This window comes from Dendrobium catenatum, unplaced genomic scaffold, assembly GCF_001605985.2.
Source record: "Dendrobium catenatum unplaced genomic scaffold, ASM160598v2 fragScaff_scaffold_783, whole genome shotgun sequence".
Classification (NCBI taxonomy): domain Eukaryota; kingdom Viridiplantae; phylum Streptophyta; class Magnoliopsida; order Asparagales; family Orchidaceae; genus Dendrobium; species Dendrobium catenatum.
Genome location: NW_021319245.1, coordinates 131,881 through 155,297, shown reverse-complemented (window position 1 = coordinate 155,297; position 23,417 = coordinate 131,881). Strand labels below are relative to the sequence as shown.

Genomic DNA, 23,417 nt, shown 5'->3' with positions numbered 1-23,417 from the left:
GCTGTCAATTCAGGTTGTCGGGTTGGGTTCGGGTTGAACCCGAACTGACCCGAAGCTAAACAGGTCCATCTGAACCTGTCCCGTTTAGTTATACGGGTCCACTTGCTGAACCCGGACCCGACCTTGATTAAACATGGGTCTGGTCAACCTGACCCGCCAACCCAGTTTTTTTTTAAATAAAACAGGGATATTAACTAAATTAATAAATTCAAAATGCAATGAAATAATAAAATGTATACAATTAAATTTTAATTAATTCAACACATTTAAAAAAATATATAAAAAATTACAAGAGTCGCTCAAGCAGTTACATTTCAATCATTTCTAATTTATTTGATACATTACAAATTACATTTTACAAATACAATTTCTCGAGCAGTTAGCTTCTTTGTCATTCACTCATTCATCTAATCTGGATTTTGAACAATGAAAATCTTAGCAGTCAGCATAATCAATGAACCTGCAATAAAAATTAATTAAAAGCCACAAGCTGAAGGTGTCAACTCAGTCAAGGTCCTGAATGCATTAGGGCTCACCAACTTAGGCCTTAGGGCCTTAGGCTCAGAATGAACCTAGTGAAAATTGATGAAGCATAATCTACAAGTCTGCAACAATTTTAAAAATTTTTCCTCCAAGATTACAAATTAGGAATACAAATTTTATTATTTTAGTATCTATTAGGTGAAATAATATCTGCTCAAATCAAATAAATCTCATTCCCTCAATTTGTAACCTGGTTGCAAAACATTTTTATTTTTGTATTACTACTATTCTATAAATTCACAAGGTTCTTCATCATTGTCATATTATAATAAAAAATCTGCCATCAATATTGAGCATAATTTTAGAAGACAAGACTAAGTGAGCAACCAGAAAGTGAAAGCTGCACTGCTGCAGGCTTGCAACTAAATATTTAAGTGGCATACAACTAGACAAGTGCTAAAATTGCAGAACGACCGCAACATAACAATCATGCATCAAGGCAATGAGACATCAACAGAGCTTGAAGTCGGAATACCTTTCATATGAATATATAATAAAACATTAAACATGAATTATAATGTCCAGAAATAAAGTCACATAATCATAGAGACAATGTCCAGAAGAAAATCGTCCAGCACAATGTCCAGAAAAAGCATCAAGGCAATTAGAAAAATACATAGTAACAAGACAGGAAACTAAAAACCACAATCAGGTCCAGAAGCAGGCAAGCAGCTGCTGCATGGTGCACAACAGCCAAAGCTGCTAGCATGGCAACAACAACAGCAAATAATACCATTGATATTAAATGGAAGTCCACAAATCAGAAGTTAAAGATACTATACTTTTACAACTACATAAAAGGGCTTGTATATGTGCTTTCTCCTTAATGAACAGTTTCTTACAGTCATTTCGTGTAGTATTTCTAGATATAATATATAAATCAGGACACAAGTATCGAAGTATTGATCTAACACCAAACCATTCCACACACTAAAAAGGTAGGTCATGCTTAATTATGCATGCAATAAACAAGCTAATAAATTCATGATAATCAAACTTATTTTCAACCATAGAAATAGAAGTGCTTGTGTTACTTTGAAGAATAACTTGACCAATATCATGGGAGTCCCGCTTTTTACAGTTCTGAATGTGATGTCTCAGATTACCTATAGCATTTTTACTATCAGACATGTAAATAGCCCCACATTTTTTATATTTGCAACATTATTTGTCATCATTACCAAGTGGCAACATTTCATAATGTCCCCAAGTAGTAGAAGTCAACCTCCTCTTTTTTGTTTTTGTTTTTCTTTATTTCGAACTGCATTATCACCAACCTCACCCACATCCACATTGTTATACTCATCACTATCACATTCTATGTCATTATCAATAGGCTCTTGCTCATTTTGCTCAGAAGGATTACTATAAACAACTGTATTAGAACCCTCCATCTAAACACAAAAAAAATGCACACACTTACTAAATATTTAAATATTTATTCACCAAACACATAATCTACTACACAAGTTATAATATTAGTTTAGTAAAAAACTAATAATGTAATATGGTACATCAAAAAACATTGTAGTTTAGAATTGAAATAGTACTAGCAATCTAGTACAATAGCATTATAGCGGCTTCATAATTTGACAATAAATAACAATGAAACAGAACCACAGTCTCAAATTCTCAAAGCCTAATTGGATTGCTATCACAGGCCGATCATAGATTCATGATTCGTATTTCATAATGGCTAATCTCCAAATCCCAGAACGATAAAATAATTCCAGATCCACTGTTTTCACTTTTTAGAAGCTAGACAGTAAGACAGCTAGTCAACAACGGGTCAACAGATTTAACACCAACAGTCCAAGTCCAACATAACAACTTAATAAATCATAAATTCACAACAACCATGAGTATTTTAATATTTTTGTAATGGCAAAAGAAAAATGAAAACCTAATCTCCTGAGTCCTGACCCGCAGACGACAAGTCGAGTGGCCGACATATTAGATGCCAAAACTCAAAAGACTCAAAAGTCAAAACTCAAGAATATGATAAACAGCAAGACTTCAAGTCTACAACAGTTCAGTTTTTATATGGTAAACAACAAGAGGTCAACCTCCTCTTTTTTTATGGTAAACAACAAGTCTGCAAGTCTGCTGTTCACCATATTCTAGACTTCGTTTGTGATGGCTTTCTTGCTGTTTCTTAAAATAGCTTTTATATGGTAAACAACAAGTCTGCAAGTCTACGGTTCAATTTTTATATGGTAAACAGCAAGTCTACAAGTCTGCTGTTTACCGTATTATAGACTTCGTTTGTGATGGCTTTATTGTTGCTTCTTAAAATAGCTTTCTAGTACACAAATTTTAATTTTTTGTACTTAAAAGCGGTCTTAAAAAACAATAAGAAAATCGTCCCAAATGAAGCCTTATACTACCTTCAAATCCCTCCAATCTAAAGTAAAACTAGTAGCCTAGCATGTGGACCTTGGATTCACTCTGGTATATGTGTTTGTTTGGTGTGTATTGAACAGTCTTATATATTGGCATAATTGTAAACATAATAAAAAATTTATTTGAAGTAAATATACTATACGTGCTTTGATATGTAAAGAATATAACAAATTCATGGAATCAAAATTAAATTATAATCATTAAGCAAAATTTAATATATCACAAAATTTCTTAAAAATTTACATAAATACCAAAATTCCTATCGATATTACTTAGTTATGACCTAAATTTTATATTTAGTTATAGGAACTTTTATTTTATCCAGTGAACGTACGTTCCTCTACGTTCGGTTTGGGCAAAAAACGTGCTTGTACCGAGTACCGAGTTGTACCGAGTACCGAGTTGTACCGAGTACCGAGTACAAGCACGTTTTTGCCTAAAACCGAACGTAGATGAGCGTATGTAATAAAAGTTCTAGTTATAGAGCCTTCAAACTTTTAAATGATATAAAAATATCACTAATTTTAACTTAATTAAATTAAAACATAATTTTTTTCAATTTCGATATTTTAAATAAAATCTACTAAGTATTTAGGTATCTTTGCATCATTGAACTTATTATTGAAATTCCGAGTACGCACCAAAGCCGCTTGATTCATTGAAAATTCAGGCAGGCAATTCCTCGATGCCGGACTCGCAGCCCCGCCGCCACCATTGATGCTCTCTGAAGCCGCTGCTATTGGCTGTCGATACGTGCTGCTGGCGTCTTTCCTCTTCATTGCTGTCACCATTGCGAGAAATTATTGCGTGTGGAATCCGATCACAACAATGTGTTCGGTCTGTAACAGTAGCCAATAAAAATCAATAATGCTTTAGAAGAAGAGAACATCGAGTATTCTTTTTAAATCAATTACAATTTTACATTATGCACATTGTTGATAAAAAACCGCATCTTTGCTAAACACAATAAATGCACAACGAAAACTTGAAGGAGGCGAACTTTACCGAGATGCTGAACTTTTCGTCCAAATCCACTGGTTCTACGTGTTCTGCTTCATGTGCGTTTGTTTCCGGGACGTCGGCATTCTCAAGGTTATCGGCTTCCTCCGAGACCTGCGAAAATATTGTCTGCTCATAAAAACCAACATCCTCCTCCAGATCAATCTCCATCTTCATCGGCATTTTCTCTGCGAAATTTTGGCTTCTCTGCGAAAATTTTGGCTCTAAGCTTTATATATTGCGGTGATTCGTGCGCGCCTTAAATTCTGAAAAAAAGAAGTGCCAACCTAAATCTTCCGGATCGGGCTGGAAGACGGATCGAATTTACGAGGTTTACGCAAGTCAATTGACTGTTTAACCCTTTCCACGTAAGAAACCCAACACATGGTTGTGATCGGATTCCACACGCAATAATTTCTCCACCATTGCGCGCTCCTGTGTTCTATCTACCGGCGTTGCTCCACCACCTCTCCATCGTCGCCGCCTCTTCGTCTATACTTCATTTCGCCAAGCGAAACCCTAGTTCCTTTGAACTCTAATTGCCCCGTATTCATTCTCATACTTGATATATGCGAGTAGTTGCCCTAAACCTAGCTTAACATATGGAAAAACCTCTTCCTTTCTCTTTTCCTTGTTAACCATCATTACTTCCAGATGGCCACAACCTTATTTGGGGCAACCCTTCGCGGAAGCAAGAATGTCGCATTTCTATTTCATCTCCAAATGCGCAATGGGCTTGGCCATCTAATTGGCATTCTCCCGCTCTCTCAATCTGTTTTACCCAAACCCACACTAGGGAAACACATTAATAGAACTATTTGTTCGGGTTTCACCCTGGCAGCTGCACCATTGCTGTGCCGTCAATCCTCAGGTTTTTGCACGGCGGTAGAATGCGATGTAAAAACGGTGCTCGCGCCCTCAACTGGTTTAGCAACTAAGTCCAAGAACAAAAAAGCGAGGATGAAATCGAGGGTGGACTTCACAAAAATGGATCCTTCACTTCTACCAACTGTGATAATCGTTGGCCGTCCCAACGTTGGAAAGTCTGCACTTTTCAACCGGTGAGTCTACTCTCTTGGGTTAGGGATAATAGCTTTTTTGATAATGGATTCTTTTTGTCGTTGGTTTTTAGTTATTTTGGTTTGATTTTTTGTTGTTTTAGTTTGATTCGGAGGAGGGAGGCACTCGTGTACAACACCCCTGATGACCATGTCACTCGGGACATCAGAGAGGGAATTGCCAAGTTGGGGGATTTGAGGTTTAAGGTCTTGGATTCAGCAGGGTTGGAGACGGAAGCCACATCGGGTACTATTCTCAGTAGAACGACAGAGATGACAGGAAATGTTTTGGCAAAGACCCAATTGGCCATTTTCTTGATTGATGTGAGGTTGTTTATTTGTTTTTAATTTATGTTAGGATGACATTAGTTTACTGAGTTTCTTACTTGCGCTGATTTGGTTGGAACTTTGGCAGGGATGGACTCCAGCCGCTTGATCTTGAAGTAGGGAAGTGGATGCGGAAGCATGCATCTAACATCCACACGATTGTGGCCATGAATAAGTCCGAATCACTTGATGAACGAGGGCTTGTTACTGCGGCTGCTGGGGAAGCTCATAGCTTGGGATTTGGTGATCCGATTGCAATATCTGCAGAGACTGGGCTGGGAATGGCGGAACTCTATGGGACCCTTCGACCTTTGTTGGAAGACTATGCACTTCAACTTCCTAATGGTATGCCATCCTGGTATTGAATCTCTAGCTTGCTTTAATTAACTATTCAAACCTCATTTCCTTAGTGCCAAATTATGTCATTCTAGCTAGTTATTAATTTCTCATTCCTATTCTTGCTGGATACTTTTTTGGGGGATTTACATACATACCACTTTATTCCATGTTATTTATATATCTACCACCCAAAATATTAATATTACAAGCCTACCACCCATAGAACAAGTTTGGGTGCATAAAATGAAATATTAAAATTTATAGGATTGTATGAATGGTAGAAATGAATTATAAGAGTGTTATATTTGATATTAAATTTGTATATGTAATATTAATATTTTGAGTGTTAGATATATAAATAGCATGTAATAAAGTGATATTTATGTAACTTTCCCTACTTTGGGTTTTTTGATTCTTTGGCGAGAGCTAGTTAGTTACTATAGTTGATATTATGTCACAAAAACCTAAGCAATTAAAGTTATGCATAATGATCAATTATTTTTTGAGGGAACTTGTCACCCTCAGTTAGCAATATCATGTGAGCTTTTACAAATGATATTCAAAGTGTTGTGTTTTAGTGTATATTTTTCTTGGATGAAAATCTTAATATGAGTGACATTTCTTATAGCGAGTAAAAAGTTGGACATTGAAAAAAAAAGAAAAAAGAAAATGGGTGATTTAGAATTGATCTAGGAGGCTTTGACAAGCCTCTAAAATAATCCTGAATGAACCTTGAACTTTCTAGAAGACTTGGAGAACCTTCCAAGGACTTGAAGAAACTTCTAGATTTCCTAAGGGAATCTTCTAGATGACCTAAAAGTTTTGCCTAAAGAATTTTCTAGAAGACTTGAAGAACCTTATAGAAGGTCTAAAGGGCCTTCTAGAAGATTTGAAGAACCTTCTAGAAGGTCTATGAAATCTTCTGGGAGTTATAAAGAAAGTTAGACCTTAAATAGAAATAGCACATGAAGTATTTACAAATTATATTCAGAGTGAGGTGTCTTAGTGTATATTTTTATAGATGAAAATCTTAATATGGAAGACATTTCTTAAAATGAGTAGAAAGTTAGACAATGAAAAAAATATTTACACGACGGACTATTTAGATTTGATCCGTGAGTCTTTGACAAGCTTCTAAAATAATCATGAATAAACTTCTTGAACCTTCTAGAAGACTTGGAGAACCTTTCAAAAGGCCTGAAGAAACTTCTAGATTACCTAAAGTAACCTTCTAGATGGCGTAAAAGTCTTACTTAAAGAATCTTCTTGAAGAATTGAAGAGCCTTATAGAAGGCCTAAAGGACCTTCTAGAAGATTTGAAGAACCTTTTAGAAGGTCTATGAAACCTTCTAGGACTTATGAAGAAAATTACACCATCAAATCCTATCATGCTATGGATTTCTAAGGCAAGGAGATAAAGTAAAGAACAAGTACCAGCATATTAGGTGGAGAGAGAAATGATTGAAGAAGTCAAGTGATGTTTAAATTTAATCTCCATAAAATCTCCCTCAATCCCACCTCTTCTGCAACCAAACAAAAAAATGAAGGGAAGATTTTTGAAGTTCATCCCTTGGACATATGGGTTGTTAGGATTTGTTAAGCATGAGTTGATCTTATATAAGTTAGATCACTTGTATGATAAGTTATGCAATAGATTTTCATGTAATTTTCTTATTATTTTTAATGAATCCAATGGATATAAATTGTGGCCCATAAAAGTTTTTTTTTTCTTTTCATCATTTATCACGTAATATTTCCTCTTCCTAGAAAGCATAGTTCTATCTCTTATCTCATCTCTAACACGTAAAATTATTCTGTGCGGATACGGACGTCGTCCGGAGGCAAATCATAGCGCTTCACATAACTTTTTTTAATGTGTACCATGGCTGTTTACTCGGTGACGTGGCGCACTCTGATTCGCCTCCTGACGGTTTGGTGTCCGCATAGACTAATTTCTCCTCTAACATGGTAGCTCTCTCTCTCTCTCTTTCTCTCTCTTCCCCTTCCCACTCTTTTTTCCTTTACTTCAGATCCCTCCTTCCCTATTTAACCTCTCAAACCTAGAAATTTAAGGTAGCAAGAGGTAGGGGATCAAGTAAAGAGTTGTGATGAAAGATTCATGCGGAAGAAACCATACTAGGAAGGTGTTATGTGAGATAATTCATCAATGCTCTTGGGATTTGGATGAACTCTAATTAGCTGTTTATCCTTGTGTTTGTTAAATTTTTATTGAAGCTCCCCTTTATTTTTTTTCCATTTGGCAGAATTTCGCAAATCACTTTATTACACTCGTAAGCACTAATTCTACTTGGGAGAAATAACTTTTGTTAGTTGTTTAATGTTTTGAGAAGATTGGTTGAAGTCCATGGTGGCCATGTTGAAGAAATAACTTTTGTTTGGTAAATATACCTCTTGAAAAAAGAGTTTTTATTGGAGGAGATTTAAATTGACATGTTGGTAGAGAGGTAGATGATTTTAAAAGCATCCATGGTGGCCATGAGTTTGAAACGATAAATGAAGGTGGTATGACTATATTAGATTTTTCTTTAGCTTATGACTTCTTAATAGTTAATATCTTATTTAAGAAAAGAGATAAGTATCTTATTACTTATAAAAATGGATCTAGTAAAACACAGGTTGATTATTTTCTTATAAGAAAATTAGGTCGTTTAGATTCCAAAGATTGTAAAGTTATTCCGAGTGAAAATTTATGTACCAAACATCGATTATTAGCTTTTGATTTTAAAATAAAGGGCTAAAAAATAAAAAAAATAAAGTAAAATGATTTTCTAGGATTAGATGGAGGCATTTAAATAATATTAACAAAATTCTTTTTGAGAGTAAAATTTTAGATCTTAAGATTCTGACTGTGTATGAGGATGTCAATATTGTGTGGGAAAAAGCGACTTGTGATATTAAAATTTTTGCAAAAGATGTGTTTGCAATTTCGAAGGGAAAAACTCCTAATAGTAAAAATAGCTCGTGGTGGAGTCCAAATGTGCAAGAAAAGATAAAAAATAAGAAAAATTATTATAAAAAATTGATTTAGATGTAAAAATTCTGATAATTGGGAAAGCTATAAAAAGGCTCGTAAGGAATCTAAAAAAGTTATTTGTGATGCAAAGAGCTTAGCTTTTAATGATTTATGGTGCCGAATGTTGGCCATTAAAAGAGAAGCACAATACTAAGTTAAGTGTGACATAGATGAGGATGCTCAGGTGGATGAGTGGCTTTACCCTTAGAGATAGGATACGAAATGAGCATATACGTGAAAAGGTTGGAGTAGCTCCAGTAGAAGATAAGATTAGAGAGAGTCGCCTTAGATGGTTTGGTCACATAAAACGACGGCCTTCCGATGACCCGATTAGGAGAGTAGAGGTATTAGATTTGACTTATGTTAAGAAAGGTAGGGGTAGACCTAAAAAGACTTGATTAGAAAATATTAGGAATGACCTTTCTTTATTAGATTTAAACGAGAATTTGACTTTTAATAGGACACAATGGAGAAAAATGATTTATGTAGCCGACCCCACGTAGTGGGATAAAGGCTTGATGTTGTTGTTGTTTGTTGTTGTTGTATTAGATACTAAGAAGAGAGAAAGATATATATATATCTCACGGCTCACGCGATGTCACCGTCATAGTGACGTGGGCGAACAGCGGTCCGTCACGGACTCACGCGACGCGATGTCACGCTCACGCGTGGCGTGGGGCTCGATGCGGGCACTGGGCAGTGGCCAGTGGGGCAGTGCAGGGCAGCCGGGTAGACTCGGGCAGTGACGCGGGGCAGGCGGGGCAGCCGGGGCACAGGGCAGGCGGGCAGCGGGCGGGATAGGAAAATCCGAAATTTCAATTTTTTTTTTAAAATAAACGGGTTTTTGGGTTGACCCGGCAACCCGCCGGGTCAACCTGAACCCGACCCGTTTTTGCAAACGGGTCGATTTTTCGAACCCGAACCCGACCCGCTTAGGATTCGGGTCAACCCAAACCCGAAAATTCCGGGTCGGGTTCGGATCGGGTTTTCGGGTCAGATCAAATATTGACAGGTCTAACCGGTTGATAGAAGATGTACCTCTGGGTATTGCACGTTTCTTGGAGGTAACCTAGTTACATGGAGAAGCAAGAAACAAAATGTGGTGGCAAGATCTAGTGCAGAAGCAGAATATCGAGCTATGGCCTTGGGAATATGTGAGCTACTGTGGATTAAAATAATCCTAGAAGATCTGAAGGTTAAGTGGGACAACAAATCAGCAATCAGCATAGCCCACAATCCAGTCCAGCATGACAGAACCAAGCACATAGAAGTGGACCGACATTTTATTAAAGAAAAACTAGACAGTGGTCTAGTAAGTGTTGACCATGTATCATCAAAGGATCAACTTACAGATTTCCTTACTAAAGGATTGGACAGTTCTGTCTTCCTCCGTATGATTGACAAGCTGGGAATGACGGATCCATATTTCCCAGCTTGAGGGGGAGTGTTGAAATCCAGCCGTTCCTAGTACAAAGGATCCGACGGACACAAAGATCAATCCGTGGGATACTCTCATGGATCACGCCATAATGAGGGAACAAATTTAGGAAAGATTTTATTTTCTTATTTATGTATTAAATCTGCAATTTATTATTTCCGCATTAGGATATCTTGTATAGATCTATAAATAGGGAAGATTGTAATGAATAAAGGCAAGCTTTTCCCTCTCTAATTCTCTGTTTCAACAGTTACAAAAGCTTAAAACAATTTAAATCATGGAATAAGATCATTTATTTTTTGTGGAATTTATTACTCTCAAATATCAGGTGAAGTGCTTATAAAAGATATTAAATGAGTTTTTTTAGTGTATGCTTTTCATAGTTGCAATCCTTATCGAGGAAACATGTTGAAATAAGTAAAATACAAAAAAAGGAAGTTGTGGAGCAATCTAAGGAGAATCTCTGTTAGGCTTTTTATGCAAGTCAAAATGACAACGGTATAAACTATTTTTTTGCTATGGGGTGCAAAATAACTTGATTATTGAAGCATTAATGCAGAAGTTTGGATTGGAAGCAAGCCCACATTACAAGCATTGCGCATTGGGATGAGTTCACAGAGAAGAGTAGTACAGGTTTGCAAAATAGTGGACCTTCAAATATGCAATTACAAAATATTTAATAGATGAAGTCACTCATGATGAGTTTGTTCCTTTAGATACATGCCATATTATTTTAAGGAATCCTTGTGGGAACAGGTTGCTATTTATCATAGGAGGTTGCAAAGATGCCTTCTTATGTTAGGAAATAGCGCTCCCTTTTCTTTTCCAAAATTTGTTGATCTTGTACCTATTAGAAAAGTTACATATTTGTCTTGGTTTTGTATTAATTCTCCTGCTTGAGAGGATCACAGCATGAAGTTGTACTTCCTTTATTTTTCATATGCTATTCTCTACTATAAGTCATGGTCTTAACACGCTTTTGTAGAGATACCCCCAATAATTCAACGAGGCAAATAGTTTTCCTCAAAAAAAGATAAAAAAATGGAAAAAAAAGAAAAAAAAAGTTAATCACAAGTTTTAGTAGAATGAGGTCAATTGCCAAATTAAGTGCTAAATCTTCATTGGATGCTGGAGAATGATGAGATCAAGTGGCAAATGAAGATGCTTGTGGAGCAAGGAGCCATTCAAACTAGCTTATGACATTGTGGATCACTAGTCATATTGTTTTAAAGAAAGATGATAGATGGAGGGTGTGCATTAACTAAAGAGCATTACTAAAGAGCACTCTGTAAAATCACCTTAAAAAATAAATATCCATAACTTGCAATTGAGGATTTGATTGATCAATTTCAACAAGCAAAATACTTCCCCAAACTAGACATGAAGTTTGGCTACATCCAAATCCATTTGTGGGAGGGGGAGGAGGATACTCAAATAATTGGTTTTAAGACTTGCCAAGGGATATACAAGTGATTGGTAAAACCATTTGGACGTGTTGATACTCAATTACAGTTTTGAGGCTGTTGGACATGGTGCCCACCACCCATCCTAGTTTTTTTTTTTTATACTTAAATGAGATCTTAGTATAGTAACTTCTAGGAAGGGCACTTAGATCACCTAGAACAAGTTCTTTATTTTTGAAGCCCTCGAACTTATACTTGATCTCAAAAGCGTGAGTTTGGTATTTATGATTTGTAGTCTGAGGAGAACCACTATAGGAGGATAACATTATAAGTAAGAAGGTCACTATCACGACAAGGAAAATTTAAGAAGTATTCAGATGCTAACCTCTTTTATCTAAGCATTAGTAATAGTTAACAATCACAAGCATTTAATATAGAGGTGGACAACATGATCATTTTTCTCAACGTGTCAAAGGTAGAGTTTCCCTTGAAAGGGATCTTTTTAATTTCTTGTGCCAATTCTCCTTACAAACCAAACAAGTCTATTGATTTACATAGATATGCTGTAGCAAACATTCATTGATACATTGCCATTCTTTTGGTACTTTAATTTGAGCTAGGATCTAGTTTTTTGAAGTGACACTAACTAGTTTACAAAATTTGAACTCTCTTTGTAAATTTTTTTTTTTCAATCCTCACTTGGTTACTGCACATATAAAATTTAAGAAGTTCATTGGGCCAAGATGTTTTACTGTTTTACAGATATGAAATGTGATGAAAATGCCTTAGTCGAAGTCGGTGAGAATTCAGAGAGCAAGGTATCCCTACAATTGGCAATTGTGGGACGTCCTAATGTTGGAAAGTCTACACTGTTGAATACTTTGCTTCAAGAAGAAAGAGTTCTGGTTGGGCCAGAGTCTGGCTTGACAAGAGATTCAATTAGAGCCAAGTTTCAATTTGAAGACCGCACTATATATTTGGTAAACAGGTCTTGTGCATTCTTATATCTGTACAATTATTAAGACATTCTTTTTCTTCTATAAGAAACTTATTTTTGCCTCTGTCAGTAGTTAGCGATTCAATGAACTTATGTAGTATTGATGCTTTTAGGTAAATATAAGGAGTGATAGTTGTTGGCATCTTATTTTATTGAGGGCATTTGCACTTTTTCCATCTCTTTAGAAGGCTATAGGTAATAATAGAACACGAGATATGTAACGCCCCATAGTACCCTCTAATAGCATATGGAGTATTGTTAACATAAACATTTCATCATTTGATCATACGATACTTTTGAAAATCATTATAAAACATCCAACAGTTCTCATTCATCTCATCAAACGAAAGCAACTAATAATTTTTAAATTTCAACATGAGATACTTATAGAACAACTACATAAATCAAAAGTAGTACATCACTGGGAAGTTTACATACCTCAAGCTTAGACTTCAAACAAAGATAAATACCAAGGTTTAAAATTGCGTAAATAAGCATCGAGGCGGTCTAAGGCGTAAGCCTCACGGACGAAGAATTGCGTAAATGAGAATTTAAGGGTTTTAACAGGTAAATAATAGTAATGTTCTATCATACAATAAAAACATCTAAATGACAAGTGAAATTAGTAGAAAGTAAGAAAATATATGTAATAAAATCATGTTCCAAAGTACAGAATCACAAAATATTTGACTATTAAAACTCCCAAAGTACAAATAAAAAAGAACATATAAAATCTAATCATGTCCCATCTCTAAATGGGTCTTCAAGGGAATCTTTTTATCCAATTGTATCTATGAATGTCATATTTTCATCATCTTCAATGTGACTTACTTTTCTCTTCCCTGTTCGATAAGAATGATCATTATCATATTAATTGTCCAATTGATATAAATATAATGTAATACCAGCATATAAAAAATTGTGAAATACCTTTATTTGGTTGTTGTACTACAAAATTAGTAGATGTGTGTGGTGTGGTAGTATTGGATGTGCCCCTCAAGACATCCACACTTAGATCCTCTAGTTGCAGTCTGATAATGATAAATCTGTCTCATCATCTATGAACCACTTATTATCAGATGCCACATCATCACACACCAACGGGTCCTCATCATCCTTCAACCTCTTGTTCCTCAACATTCTTTCTATCAACCTCTTGTTGTGCATAGTATACACAAGGGAGTTCATTCTGAGTGTTGAAAGTCGATTTATTCTTTTTGTTTGCACTTGACTATATGTACTCCAATTTCGCTGACACCCAAAAGAAGAACAATTGAGGCCTAAAACTCTAACAACAAAACTCTGTAACTCAAGGGTGTAATCACCAAATTGGGTCCACCATTCAACTATTTTCAAGAAGAAAAATGATAATCAGAACATATTAAAGTATTATTCATTTACAAAAATAAGTATACCTAGAGACCGTTTGACAATAGTTGATTTTGCTGCTTGTAGACCAAAAAATCCCTCCTTATTCTGAAATAAAACAAGTTGTAAATCTATAAGCTTCCTAACGGTTTGGTCTGGTATTAGTCGTTCCATGTAGTGATACAAACCAAGCTTCACCTCCGGGTTTGAAGATTTCCTCTATGAATATTGAAATTGAGGATTTAGATAATAAGCTGCTGCATGTAGATGACTGTGCAACTGGACCTCCCACCGAGCATCAATGATATCCCAAATCTCTCTATAACTTGCCTCCTCTCCTCCTAAGTTATGTGCAATCAACTCCTTCGCCTTATCCATAGCACTACTAGGGATTTATTTAACAATAATCAATTGTTTTTTTTTCTTTTTTTTTTCATAACCACCATTACTTGGATTTTGGATATTACAATTCTCTCCTACTTATTGAATTTCGCCCTCAAAATTCAACTTTTCATAAATCTTCAAGTTGGTGAGGGAAACTTCTGTCCCAATTCTGCCTCTTTTTTTCCATGTAACATATTTTATTGATCTGTGCTTCCATTTTACTTTTACAAATGGAATCACTCTGCTTCTCAGTTTACGAATATCTCTTTTTCAATATCATTTCAGGTTCTTCAATATAAGTCAAATCTTTTTGAATTTTAATGTCGTTCTGAAGAACCCTTTTGACTTTCATTTGTGACCCTTTTTTGAACATTGATACATAAAAAAAATATTGTGTATATCAGACATATCTGTAGGTAGTGCCAATTTGTAAGCTATTTGTCTCACTCTCAAAAATACAAAATCTCTTACTTCAAATTCTCTTATTTTATGCTTGTAATCATCATTTTTTTTGGCGATCTTGAGCCATTTTTAATATGTCTCTAATTAATCGGACATTTTCAATAGCTTGATCCACTAACTGCGGACCCAATAATTGTCTTTCACTAACTTCAAACCAACTCAAGTGAGTTATGCATTTTTTTTGGTCATATAAAGCTTTATATGAAGTCATATACATACTAAATTGGTAGCTATTATTACAAGTGAACTCTATTAATGAAATATGATCTTTCCAGCTACCACCAAAATCTAGAACACATAATCTTAACAAATCTCCCAGCACTTAAATTAGTCTGACGAATAGGTAGAAAATATGCTGGCTTTGATAGTCTATCATTCACAACCCATATACAATCATATCCTTGCTTTGATCTGAGAAATCCTATAATAAAATCTATGACTATTTCCTCCCACTTTCATTATGGGATTTGTAGAGATTGGAACATGCCACTGGGTTTATGATGCTCACTTTTATCACTTGACATTTTTCACATTTAGCTACATATTCAACCACATCTTTTTTTATTCCTGACCACCAAAATAAAATATTTAAATCTTTATACATATTTGTGCTTTTAGGATAAAATGAATAACCTGAATTACAGGCTTTATATAAAATCTCCTTAACAAGACTTGATTCCTTTGATATCCATAAATGCCTATTGCTCATGATTCTTCCCTGATCATTGAACCTTAGATCCTTTCTATTTCTTAATTGCCACTACTCAATAAGTTTATGATATTCACTACTAATCTTCTGAGCTTCAGTGATTCTTTCTTCTAAAGAATGATGAATTGACATATGATTAAGACTAATCGAATCTTGATCTCCTTAGACTCTGACTTCCAATTGTAAGTTTTTTGTTTTTCTAATCAACCCTTCTTTAATAGTCAACATATAACTCAACTGTGTTATGGACTTTTTGCTCAATGCATCAGCTACTCCATTAGTCTTGCTTGGACAGTACTGGATGTCAACATCATAATCCTTTATTAACTCCAAACATCTTCTCCGTCTTAAATTTAATTCCTTCTGAGTGCAAATATATTTTAGGCTTTTGTGATCTATATAAATCTCACATTTTACTACATACAATTAGTGTCTCATAATTTTCAATGCAAATATCACTATAGCCAACTATAGATCATGGGTAAGATATTTCTTTTCATGAGGCTTAAGCTGTCTCGAAGCATATGCAATCACCTTTTTATTTTGCATCAACACACAACCTAATCCCTTCAAAGAAACATCACTGAACAACTGAAATCCCTCAATTCCAGAAGGAATTGTCAACACTGGATAGTTGTTAAATATTGTTTAAACTATTGAAAACTCTGCTCACAATCATCAGTCCACTCAAATTTAATTCCCTTCCTGGTTAACTTAGATAAAGGCAAAGCAATTTGAGAAAAACCTTAAACAAATCTTCTGTAATATCCTGCTAATCCCAATAAACTTATGTCCTCTGTCGTATTAGTGGGTATTGGTCAGTCTACTATCGCTTTAATCTTTTATGGATCCACAAATATTCATTCTCCATTGATAATGTGTCCCAAAAATGAAATTTTCTTCAACTAAAATTCACATTTGGAATATTTGGAAAATAGTTTATGCTGCCTCAATAATTCCAGGACAATTCTCAAATGGTCTGCATGCTCTTCATCATTCTTAAAATAGATCAAAATGCCATTAATAAAAATGATTACAAATTGATCTAAAGAAGACTTGAAAATTCTATTCATCATATTCATGAATACAGTAGGGGCATTGGTTATTTCAAATGGCATAACTAAAAATTCATAGTGCCCATATCTAGTGCAAAAAATAGTTTTATCAATATCACATTCTTTCACCCTAACTTGATGATAACATGATCTCAAGTCAATCCTAAAAAATACAGAAGCATATGCTAACTGATCAAATAGATGGTCAATTCTTGGAAGAGAATACTTGTTTTTTATTGTCACATTATTTAATTCTTTTTGATATATACAGAGTCTCATATAACCATCATACTTTTTAACAAATAACACTGGTGCACTCCAAGGAGATGAATTGGCTTTGATAAAACCCTTTTCAATTAGTTCAGCCAACTGACTTTTCAACTCTTGTAATTTCATGATTGTCATTCTATAAGGTGATTTCACAATGGGATTTGTTAAAGGTTGGAGATTTATTGAAAATTCTACCTCTCTTTTTAGAGGTAAATTCTTTCATTTCTTTGAGAATACATCTACAAATTCATTTACTACCAGAATGAAATTTATATCATCATTTTTTTTCTTTAGTTGCTTCTAATTTTGCTAATGAAATCATGTCACCCGCTCTTAGACTTTTATGCACATGACTAGAAGCAATCAATGAGGAAATGATTCCACTTTCATACTGGAAATAAAATACTTCTTCACCAGGAAAATAAAACCTGGCCCTTTTCTTCCAACATTTTATGTTGGCAAAATATATGACCAACCAATTCATTCTCAAAATTACTTCAAACTCCACCAATAAAAGTACTATAAAGTCTGCTGGAATCTTTCTACTAGCTATCATAAAATTGATTAAACATGCAGTACTGGTATTTAAATGATCATCCGCAGGTAATCTAACACTTACTCCATGAATAAAAACAATAATTTTTACATTCAATTTCTAACAAATTGTATTATAGAAAGACTGTTGTTTTGCTTATGATAGAATGTCTATCTTTTTGACGATCCACCTTTGTGATCACTGTCTCTTTCTACCATAATTATCCCATTTCTATTTAGCCACTTCTACATCATTCTCCAACAATCTAGCACTTTCAATCATTTCAGAAAATTCCTTTATGGGAAGAGGGATTAAAGGTTGTCTCAATGAAAAGCTGTGGAGCATATCTTGACAGGGCTGTAAATTATGCTTCATACTGTATAACATTATTTGCTCTCTGCTTACGATTTACAAAACTTTCTTGCATTACCTGCCTTGCTGATGGAGGAATATACCACTCTATGAAGATTTGCTCAAGTTCTTCCCACATAATTTGTTCCTTTACCTCTTAATTTCTTTAGTTGTTGTTTCATCCACCATTTTTTTGCTTCACCTTCCAACATAAAGATTACTAGGGATGCACGTCGATTCTCAGGACATCTCATTCTATTTAAAACTTTCTCTATCATGCTGATCCAATCTTCAACACTTTTGGCATCAACCTCTCCTTTAAACAATGGAGATTTTAAACTCTAGAAAAGCATTAGATGCTTATCCACTTCTGCACTAACAGGATCACCTGCCTTAATATTTGTACTACTACTAGGAGTAGTAGGAGTGACCGGTGTAACTATAGATGGAACACCAGGTGCTATAGATCCCACCATAGACTGCTTCTTTTCCATCATCTGCATCATCATACTCATCATTTGCATTTGCATTAAGTTCCCTGACATTACATTAACACATCTATTCTTATTGGTGTAGGATCTACACTGGGTGCACAGCCTCTTAATGATGCAACATTTTCAGGATCCTCAGAGATCCTAATAGGCTGAGATGACTGATCCTCATCCCTTTTAGGTATTCTTTCAACCATTATATTTGAAATGCATGACATCAAGAGTTATGCATTTATATAATCATGTATTTCTAATTAGATGTTCTTTTCATATGCTTACATACCAGTCAAAATAAAGTTACCTATAATTCAACTGAAGTTAGACTTATTTATAACTTAGGAATACTACACTGTCCTAGGCTCTGTAATCGTTCCATTAAATCTTATCTTATTTTTATAGACAATTCACTTTACTTAGGCCCTTTTCTTCCAACATTTTATGTTGGCAAAATATATGACCAACCAATTCATTCTCAAAATTACTTCAAACTCCACCAATAAAAGTACTATAAAGTCTGTTGGAATCTTTTTACTAGCTATCATAAAATTGATTAAACATGCAGTACTGGCATTTAAATGATCACCTGCAGGTAATCTAACACTTACTCCATGAATAAAAACAATAATTTTTACATTCAATTTCTCACAAATTGTATTATAGAAAGACTGTTGTTTTGCTTATGATAGAATGTCTATCTTTTTGATGATCTACCTTTGTGATCACTTTGTCTCTTTCTACCATCATTATCCCATTTCTATTTAACCACTTCTACATCATTCTCCAACAATCTAGCACTTTCAATCTGTTCAGAAAATTCCTTTATGCGAAGAGGGATTAAAGGTTGTCTTAATGAATCCCTCAGACCCTTTAAGAATCTATAAAACATTTCCTCTGGAGTATTGATAAGCTGTGGAGCATAACTTGACAGGGCTGTAAATTCTGCTTCATATTATATAACATTATTTGCTCTCTGCTTACGATTTACAAAACTTTCTTGCATTATCTGCCTTGCTGATGGAGGAATATACCACTCTCTGAAGATTTGCTCAAATTCTTCCCACATAATTTGTTCCTCTACCTCTGAATTTCTTTAGTTGTTGTTCCATCCACCATCTTTTTGCTTCACCTTCCAGCATAAAGATTACTAGGGATGCACGTCGATTCTCAGGACATCTCATTCCATTTAAAACTTTCTCTATCATGCTGATCCAATCTTCAACACTTTTGGCATCAACCTCTCCTTTAAACAATGGAGATTTTATACTCTAGAAAAACATTAGATGCTTATCCACTTCTGCAGTAACAGGATCACCTGCCTTAATATTTGTACTACTACTAGGAGTAGTAGGAGTGACTGGTGTAACTATAGGTGGAACACCAGGTGCTATAGATCCCACCATAGACTGCTTATTTTCCATCATCTGCATCATCATACTCATCATTTGCATTTGCATTAAGTTCCCTGACATTACATTAATACATCTATTCTTATTGGTGTAGGATTTACACTGGGTGCACAGCCTCTTACTGATGCAACATTTTCAGGATCCTCAGAGATCCTAATAGGCTGAGATGACTGACCCTCTTCCCTTTTAGGTAATCTTTCAACCATTATATCTGAAATGCATGACATCAAGAGTTATGCATTTATATAATCATGTATTTCTAATTAGATGTTCTTTTCATATGCTTACATTCAAGCCAAAGTAAAGTTACCTATAATTCAACTGAAGTTAGACTTATTATACTTAGGAATACTACACTGTCCTAGGCTCTATAATCGTTCCATTAAATCTTATCTTATTTTTATAGACAATTCACTTTACTTATACTTCCATAATTAAATCCTCAGAATCTTAAATAGTTGCTCTAATACCCCTTTTGTAATGCCCCATAATACCCTCTAATAGTATATGGAGTATTACTAACATAAATATTTCATCATTTGATCATACGATACTTTTGAAAATCATTATAAAACATCCAATAGTTCTCATTCTTCTTATCAAACGGAAGCAATTAATAATTTTCAAATTTCAACATGAGATACTTATAGAACAACTACAAAAATTAAAAGTAATACATAACTTGGAAGTTTACATACCTCAAGTTTAGACTTTAAACAAAGATAAATATTAATATAACATAACATATGAAATACTTGTCAATTTAATCTGCTATGATCTTCACCTTTTTCTTTCCTGTAACAACAGTTAGTAAGAAATATACTGGTGAGCTATGAGGCTCAATAAGTTATACAACTTTACTTGCATGATAAAAATCTCAGAATATTAAAAACATAAATAAAAGTTAAACTACTTGAGGAAATTTCATAAATTCTCAATTGACATCAACCTTCATTTTCTCTTAAATCCATATTGAATATCAATTTTTCTTATTAAAAGATTTGACTATTCTTTCATAAACATATTCAATGGAGCCCAGATAAACCTGACATTATCGCCATTGAATTACATAGATGTCCCTTTTACCTCTTTAGGGGTCCTTTTTGCCCCACCCGCTATGCAGGTCTCATTTCTTTGGGATTCTTTTTGCCCTACTTACAATGCAGTCTCATGTTTGGGAACCCTTTTGTCCCAACTACACTTGTAAGTCATACATCATATATAACCAAATTTTACTTTAAATTGATATTCAATACTCTTTTTATTTTTATATTTCATACTTTTCATATGCTACCATAATCATTCATATCATAATCTGTATATCATGAAAATATGCATATAATAAATAAAGAAAATGATTTCTTTCCAAAATATTATCACTATGAAAAATATTTAAATGAATATAATAAACGTTGATTTAAACTCACATAATTAATTTATATAAGTGGTTAATCATACTTGGAAACTTGTAGGTATATTCCTTTTCTAGGGATTTCAAAAAAAGTTGATCAAACATGTATAATATCGAATAATCTACTTTCATAACTACTTTTTCAAAGTATCTTTAAAATCATTATACATATTTAATGAAAATATATACTTCTTAAAAAAATACTTGCATTACTTATCTCCATGTCGATGTGTCTCCTCCAATTATCTACTTCATACCCTGCTAGGATTGTAAGTCACCTCGAACCTTCTTTTCTAACTTCCTTCTTATCCTTCCTTCAGTTCACTGATTCCTCAAATAGTTTGTTCACTTACTTCCCACATTACTGTAATGACCATGGACTTGTGGATTTCAACATAACTTGTAACAACATATTTTCAAGCAAGGATCAAATGGAGAAATGCAATAGTATGCGCATGCTTAAGAATATAAAATCTTCAATGAGCATTAAAGAATTCTCATTTCAATTGAGAAGCCAATTCATTATGAATGGTTCGAGTCATCTTTATATGACACCAAGGGATTTGTTACATTCAAACTGGATAATCTACGAGCAACAATATAAAGATCTTCAAATGAAGATCATCAGACTGGTCAAAGCACAATCATCAATGAACCGAATTATTATGAAAATTGTGAGTTACTTTGACTAGTGCAAGTAACAATACGCTTACAAGTGACTACAAGGAGATTGTAAACTACAATAGTTCACTAGCCAACATGCATGAAATGGTTAGTGATGAATGTAACATTGCCTATGCAATCGACAATAACAGACATACTACAAAGATGGCCTATCCTCCATGAATACATATACACATACATTATGCTATTTGTAAGTAATGATGCAAAACTCTTAAATCATCCTTGAGTAGAATCCAACTTAACCATGCTAGTAAAATAGGTAGAGATGATTGTATCATAGGATTTCAAGCAAATATGTCCATCCTCTACAAGCAATAGGGATGCAATAGATGTGCAAAGAATGACATGATGAATACAACGACTATTTATCAATCAACAGACATGGAAGAATTGGCGAGGAATGTCATTTATACGATAACCGATGTTTACTTACAGATGAGCAATTACAAGAACTCATGACGATTGAAATTTCCACGACTCACTCATGAGCAACAATTAACACCAATAAATATTTTGATCACAAGAGATGTTGCCAAATCTTCAGCCTACATATGAATGGTATGAATTCTACAGTGTCTACACTAATAAGCTCATAAGTTTATAAGGAGAACTTGAAATCATCAATGGAAAAGGATCATGCTGAATGTCTTTGAATCATCAGAATTACAAATGTGTTGATAATACGGTAGTTCCCACGAGCATTGAATGGCTGCATAAAATAAATACGAGGGGCTTATGACGAATGTGATAATGCCTTATGGGCAAACATCGAAGCACTACGATAAGCATAGGATTCCTACGAGTTACTATGGAAGACTCATATACATCCAATGTACCACTCACAAGCAAAATGCAACATCATTAAGCCAAATGTAAATGCCTATGAGCTGTTGTAGGAGATCCGTTAAATATTCGAAATACCCCCGCACGTGCACTGTAATATGCATGCACATAGGTACACTAAAGGGGTAAATACAATTACGACTCGCATAGGCCCGGGCAAGCGTGTTATTGGTACACATGTGACATCTAGGGATGCTGCGCAGGTTATTTAATTTAAACCTGATCCTCCTAAGTAGGTAAATAGGAGTTGATAAGGTCTTATAAATAATTATGAAATACCCCCGAACACCCGCATGGGCCCCGACGAGTGTGTTATTGGTACACACGTAACGTTTAGGGATGCTACGCAGGTCATTAAATTTGAACTCAATCCTCCTAAATGATTGACATATGATCATGCATAGTGACATGCGATTGAATGAATTGGATGTTGTATGGATTCCGACGAGTTTTGATTTCGATTCTGATTCGATTTGATTTTGGTTGAGTTTGATTGGATGGATTTGTTTTGTATTGATTTTGCATTCGAACCCTTAAGGGAATTGTCGAGGACGACATTTTTCTTAAGGTGGGTAGATTGTAAAACCCTTAAAAAGCTGATTTTTTTTAGTGCTGTTAGTCCGGACGAACTTGCCTTAGTCTCGGACGAACTAAAGAAAATTGTGAAGAATCTGTCATTTTCGTCTGGACGAACCTGTAAGGGTCGGGACGAACCGAACAGAGAGCATCGTCCAGGGATGAAATAATTGGAATTAATTTTCGTCTGTACGATCCGTGTCCAGATGAGTTCGTCCCGGGACGATCTGGGCATCGTCCTGGATGATCATGTTTGATAAGTATCGGATTTGAGATATTTTGGATCGTTTTGAAGAGAGAGAAAAGACAGGAGAGAGAAAGAGAAAGAAGA

General features: G+C 34.7%; 1 protein-coding gene across 2 annotated transcripts in view; it reads left to right on the top strand.

Annotated features, from left to right (window-relative positions):
- The first annotated feature begins 4,368 nt into the window (after nt 1–4,368).
- LOC110105933 (GTPase Der) overlaps nt 4,369–23,417 on the top strand; it is a 67,243-nt gene continuing 48,194 nt past the window's right edge. For both annotated transcript variants that reach the window (XR_003701410.1, XM_020835624.2), the window contains exons 1-4: nt 4,369–5,006; nt 5,108–5,332; nt 5,419–5,675; nt 12,307–12,524. Coding sequence is in view for 1 of the 2 variants with exons in the window: in XM_020835624.2 (XP_020691283.2) it covers nt 4,600–5,006; nt 5,108–5,332; nt 5,419–5,675; nt 12,307–12,524 (1,107 nt within the window). In the remaining variant the exon portion in view is untranslated. The remainder of the gene's footprint in view (nt 5,007–5,107; nt 5,333–5,418; nt 5,676–12,306; nt 12,525–23,417) is intronic.